This window comes from Spermophilus citellus (genome assembly GCF_964194105.1).
Source record: "Spermophilus citellus genome assembly, chromosome: 14".
NCBI classification, from domain to species: domain Eukaryota; kingdom Metazoa; phylum Chordata; class Mammalia; order Rodentia; family Sciuridae; genus Spermophilus; species Spermophilus citellus.
The window spans coordinates 104,531,750-104,537,141 of record NC_138194.1 but is presented as its reverse complement, the minus strand read 5'-3'; the positions used below and the strand labels follow the sequence as shown (position 1 = coordinate 104,537,141).

General features: G+C 63.6%; 1 protein-coding gene across 1 annotated transcript; it reads left to right on the top strand.

Annotated features, from left to right (window-relative positions):
- The first annotated feature begins 1,634 nt into the window (after positions 1-1,634).
- Positions 1,635-4,449, top strand: MAFA (MAF bZIP transcription factor A). The gene has a single exon (XM_081265827.1). The coding sequence runs from the start codon at positions 2,057-2,059 to the stop codon at positions 3,140-3,142; it is 1,086 nt and encodes a 361-aa protein (XP_081121953.1). The 5' UTR covers positions 1,635-2,056; the 3' UTR covers positions 3,143-4,449.
- Positions 4,450-5,392: the final 943 nt, after the last annotated feature.

The window sequence follows — 5,392 nt, the reverse complement described above, 5'->3', positions numbered from 1 at the left end:
TGAGGAGGGTCAAAGAGCACCCTTGGAATGTCACTTCAGACCCCTGGCATTCTCTGCAGATGTGGGCATGGAACCCAGAGTCTCCATAGGCAAGTGCTCTGCCACTGAGCCACACCCCCAGCCCCTGCGTGGCATTTTTATAAAAGACACTTGTAGAGGGAGCACAGCAAAGCCCTGGTGACAACCTGCTGGCATGCCTGCCAGCCCTGTGACTTCCTGTGTACACCCTTCCAGTCTTTTTTTCTGTGCATAGGTGATTACTTTTTTTTTTTTTTTAGGTACTTGGAATTGAACCTGGGGAGCTCTGCCACTGAGCTCCATCCCCAGCCCTTTCTATTTTTGAGATAGGCTCTCCCTAAATTGCCCACCCTCCTGCCTCAGCCTCCTGAGTTGCTGGGATTACAGGTATGCACCATCCTCCCTGCAGATAGTCACATTTAAAATCTAGTTTTTGTTCTGTTTTTGGTGTTTTCTTTTTTGTGGTGCTGGTGCTAGTGAACCCAGTGTGCTCTACCCCCTATAGGGATGAGCTGCATCTCCAGTCCTTTCTATTTTACTTTGTGACAGGTTTTCACTAAGTTGCCAAGGAAGGCCTAGAATGTGCCATCCTCCTGCCTCAGCCTTCCCAGTTTCTGGGATCACAATAAAATTTAGTTTTTTAATTGTCAGTTATAAAAAAGTACACCCTCCCATCATGCTTCCCTGGGGCCCCCAGGGTCCCCATCCTTGTCCCCTTGTTCTCTGGCTCCGTGTGGCCCCGCACGCTGCGGGTTTCTCCTTGCGCTAGGCTGCCTCCCGCAGGTGTCAGGCCCCGCGGCGCTGGGAAGCAGCGGTCACTGGGCTTCCCGACACCATGGGTCCATCCGCTCCTACGCAGCAAGGCGTAGGCAGCACCTCGGAGGACGCCCGGCCCTCTGTCCCCCACGCTCCAGGGACCTTCGCGCCCCTTGCACCCGGGCCTCGGCACCGCGGTGGCCCCACGCATTCCTCTCCACCCGAGCCGCGAGCTCAGCGCCCAGCGAGTCCCACGTGCAGGGCGTCCCGCCGCCCGGGGTGCCAGCAACTTTGTTGACTGAATTCCTGAACCCGCCCGAACCGCGGGTCTAAAAATAGCCGGCGCGCCGAGCTCGAGGACAGAGCAGTCATTCCGTGTCAGGATGCCCGGAGATCCCCGCGTGCGGACGCCGCCAGCGGAGCGGGACGTGGCTCCAGGCCCGCGGAGCCCTAGGGGACCGCGGAGGCTCGGCCGGACGGGTGGCCTAAGGGACCCTGAGGCGCCCAAGGGTCTCCTGAACACTGTCTTCTGTGCTCCCGGAACTCTCCCGTCCCAGGGTTGCGGACGCGAGGCTGCGGGAGGTCGCAGGCCGCCTAGCAGCCAGGCACCACCGCGCCCCCAGGCTCTCCGCGATTGCAGTCCTCCGCCACGGCCGCCAGGGGGCCCTGCCCGCTTCTCTTGCCGGCGGCCTATCCCCACCCCTTCCCACAGCTGTTTCCCGCAGGAGACTGACAGCTGGGCTCCGGGTTGCCATGGGGATAAGCAAATGAGAGCGGCAGGGCTGGGGCTCCGATTGGCCCGGGGGCGCGTGCCCCCTCCCGGGGAGGCGGGCCTGGGCGCTCGGCTCTATAAAGGCACGCGAGGCTCCGCGCCCGGCCGTGGGAGGCGGGGCCGGACAGCAGCGCAGGCGGGGCGTGGGGCGGGGCAGCAGGGCCCGAGGCGTGGCCGCACAGCCACCAGCCGGGCAGGGACAGCAGAGGACGAGGACAAGGAGGAGGAGCAGGTGTCGGGCGGTGCGCCCGCCGCCCGCCGGGAGCGGGCCCCGGGCCGCCCTAGAAGCCCGGCTGGCGACCGTTCCCGGCGCACCACTCCTGAGTTGGCTGTACGAAACTTTTCCCTGCGCCATTAGGTGCCCCAACCCGGAGCCCGCGCCCCGCCCACGCTCGCCCCCGCCGGGACCACAGCCCTTGGGGAGCTCCGCAGGCGAAAGGCCCGCCGCTACTACCCCCGCCGCCCGTCGGGGCGCGGCCGGGTGCGGCGGCGGGGCTGGGGCCCCGGGCGATGGCCGCGGAGCTGGCGATGGGCGCTGAGCTGCCAAGCAGCCCACTGGCCATCGAGTACGTCAACGACTTCGACCTGATGAAGTTCGAGGTGAAGAAGGAGCCGCCTGAGGCCGAGCGCTTCTGCCACCGCTTGCCACCCGGCTCGCTCTCCTCGACGCCGCTCAGCACGCCCTGCTCCTCCGTTCCCTCCTCGCCCAGCTTCTGTGCGCCCAGCCCCGGCACCAGCGGCGGCGGCGGAGCGGGGGGCGGCGGCGGCGCAGCACAGGCCGGCGGTGCCCCGGGGCCTCCGAGCGGAGGCCCAGGCGCCGTCGGGGGCGCCTCTGGAAAGCCGGCGCTGGAGGATCTGTACTGGATGAGTGGCTACCAGCACCACCTCAACCCGGAGGCGCTCAACTTGACGCCCGAGGACGCGGTGGAGGCACTCATTGGCAGTGGTCACCACGCCGGGCACCATGGGGCACATCACCCGGCCGCCGCGGCCTACGAGGCCTTCCGGGGCCAGGGCTTCGCGGGCAGCGGCGGCGCGGACGACATGGGCACAGGCCACCACCACGGCGCACACCACACTGCCCACCACCACCACGCCGCCCACCACCATCACCACCACCACCACCACCACAACAGCACAGGCCACCACGGCGGCGCGGGCCATGGCGGCGGCGGCGGCTCGAGCCACCACGTGCGCCTGGAGGAGCGCTTCTCCGACGACCAGCTGGTGTCTATGTCGGTACGTGAGCTGAACCGGCAGCTCCGCGGCTTCAGCAAGGAGGAGGTCATCCGGCTGAAGCAGAAGCGGCGCACACTAAAGAACCGCGGCTACGCACAGTCGTGCCGCTTCAAGCGGGTGCAGCAGCGGCACATTCTGGAGAGCGAGAAGTGCCAGCTCCAGAGCCAGGTGGAGCAGCTGAAGCTGGAGGTGGGGCGCCTGGCCAAGGAGCGGGACCTGTACAAGGAGAAATACGAGAAGCTGGCGGGCCGGGGCGGCCCCGGGGGCGCGGGCGGGGCCGGTTTCCCGCGAGAGCCCTCGCCGGCGCAGCCCGGCCCCGGCGGGGCCAAGGGTGCACCGCCCGACTTCTTCCTGTGAGCGCCGGACCCCGGGCCCGCACCGCCACCGGGGACAAGTTCGCGCAGGCAGCCGACGCCTCGGCTCTGACTCAATGGCTCGGGGCGCGCGCAAGGGGCCAGTGCAGCCGCATACGCGGTGGTCAGCCTGCGCTGGGACCGGCGCGCCTCTCCGCGAAGCCCGCGGTGCCGGGTGGAGGCCCTCCTCACCGCCTGCGCCCTCCTGCTCCGCGCGGTCTTGGGGTCGTAGTCCTGACGTTGCCGCGATCCAGCCGCACGCGGAGGACGGCGATGTCCAGGGAAGCCCGGGCCAGGTCTAACTTCCTCGCAAGCGTCCACTTGTACATATGTCGAGCGCGGCTCTCCGTTTCGACCTTCGGCCGTCCGCCCGCTGGGGGGCCGCGCGGCGGTGTCCTCTCGGGCAGCCTCTTCTTGCCCCGCGCGCCGCCTCTGATTTCTGCCTCCCCTTTCCTTGCCCTTTTTTACTCTTCCTCCTTTTTAAACCGGTCTTGTTTTCGAAGCATTTATTTATTTTGCTTGGTGATTGGAAAAGAAAACCCAGAAGAAGCCCCCTCCTTTCCCAGCCGGTGTTCCCTCGCGGTCCGCGAGTCCCCGCATGCGTCGCTCGCTCGCTCGGGGGCCGGTTCCCTGCCTGCCCGGCTGCCCGCTTGTCCCCTACCCCGCCGGAGTTCCCTGGAGACCGAAGCCGAGGGACGCCGGCGCCGCGTTCGGTCCTGCTGCCCTGCTGTACTCGACGGGGGGGGGGGTGGGGGGGGGTGGGGGTCCTGTGCTCAGCCGGGTGGGGGCTGGCCCGGACTCCCGCGCTGCTATATCTCTATGCACCAGATCGTATTTATGATTCCTGGGGAAATATATCTTATTTTAACTCTCTAGAGAAGTGAAAGAAAATAAAGTAATGCACAGTATTTCTAAAAGAAAGAATTTAAAGAGGAGGGTTAGGCCTGAGCCTCCTGGCATGGTCGGGTAGAGAAAGTGTTTTAATTTAAATTGTGTTTCGTTGTTTGTGGAATCTTTTTAAAAAGCTTGTCCGCTTTTTGGACTGTCCCGGAGAGAGAACGGGAGGCGGCAGCTCTAAGCTGGTGGAAGCTCCCGCGGTCAGGTCAGGGGACCTGGTTCTCCCAGGCCCACGGTGGGGACTCCAGCGACACTGCACCCTCCACGGCTCCTGCTGGGCCTTCGGGCAGTAGCCACTCGTCAAAAGTTTTGTTGTGTTGATGCTTTTTGGTTTTGTTTTGTTTTCATTTGCTACGAAACTGAGGAAAGAACACACACAAACAATAAATCCGTTTAGATCCAAAGTCTCAGGAGCCTGGCTGTTTTGTTTGTGGCTTTCATTTTTGCCATGCTTCTTCCTGAAAAGTAAGAAAAGAGATTCCTGGATTGGGCTTTGCTTTATTTCCGGGTGACCCCAAACTAACGTGGTGGAAACTGGCTGTGCGGAATGAGGAGGCTGACCTGGCTCGCCGGACAAGCCCCTGAAGGTTCTGGCCCTGTGCTCCCACCAACACCTACCAGGTTCAGGGTGGGTGTAGGACGGTTACGTCCTGGTGGCAGGAACCCTCCCAGCTCCCCTAAACCTGCTGGTTTCCTCTGGAGTGGCCACTGGCCTCTGTCCACTGAAGGGCTGACTGTTCTCCCCTTCGCCGTGGCCAGGGTTCTTGGGGTTCCTGCTTTCAGATTTGGAGGGACTGCTCACCTCTCCTTGAAGGTTCCAGGACACGCCTCTCCCCAGAGGGTGGCTTTTGCCTAGGGAAGCAGAGGTTCCCTTGCCCCCGGGGCACTTCGGTGGCTCAATTCCAGGTCCCAGAAAAGGCAGGTCCGACCTGCTCTTGGTGGGGATTGAGCAAAATCCCAGGTTGGGGGAGCCTGGGTCTCCGCTGGAGGAAATGCCGAGGGAAGAGAAGGAATTCAGGCCCTCGGGCGGGCGGGGGCTTTGTTGAAGGGAGTGTTTCAGAAGCTACTGTGTGAGAGTGTGACAGGGGAGTGCAGGCTCCACCAGGCTGTTCAGGAAAGTCTCCTCAGGCCAGAGTATCTACCCACTCTCCCAAGAGGGCAGTGAGTGGTGGGTGTGCAGCCGGGGACCGCTGGTCTAGTTTTGGTAGTTGGAAGTCCTAGTGGAGCACAGAGGATATGGGACACCGCAGTCACCATTCTGAGGAGTCTTTACACAGCGCCTTCATCCTAGAAGAGAAAGTGCAAGTATAGGGCCGAGGCTGGAAGGGCCGAGGCTGGACACTGGGCAGCGTGTGCA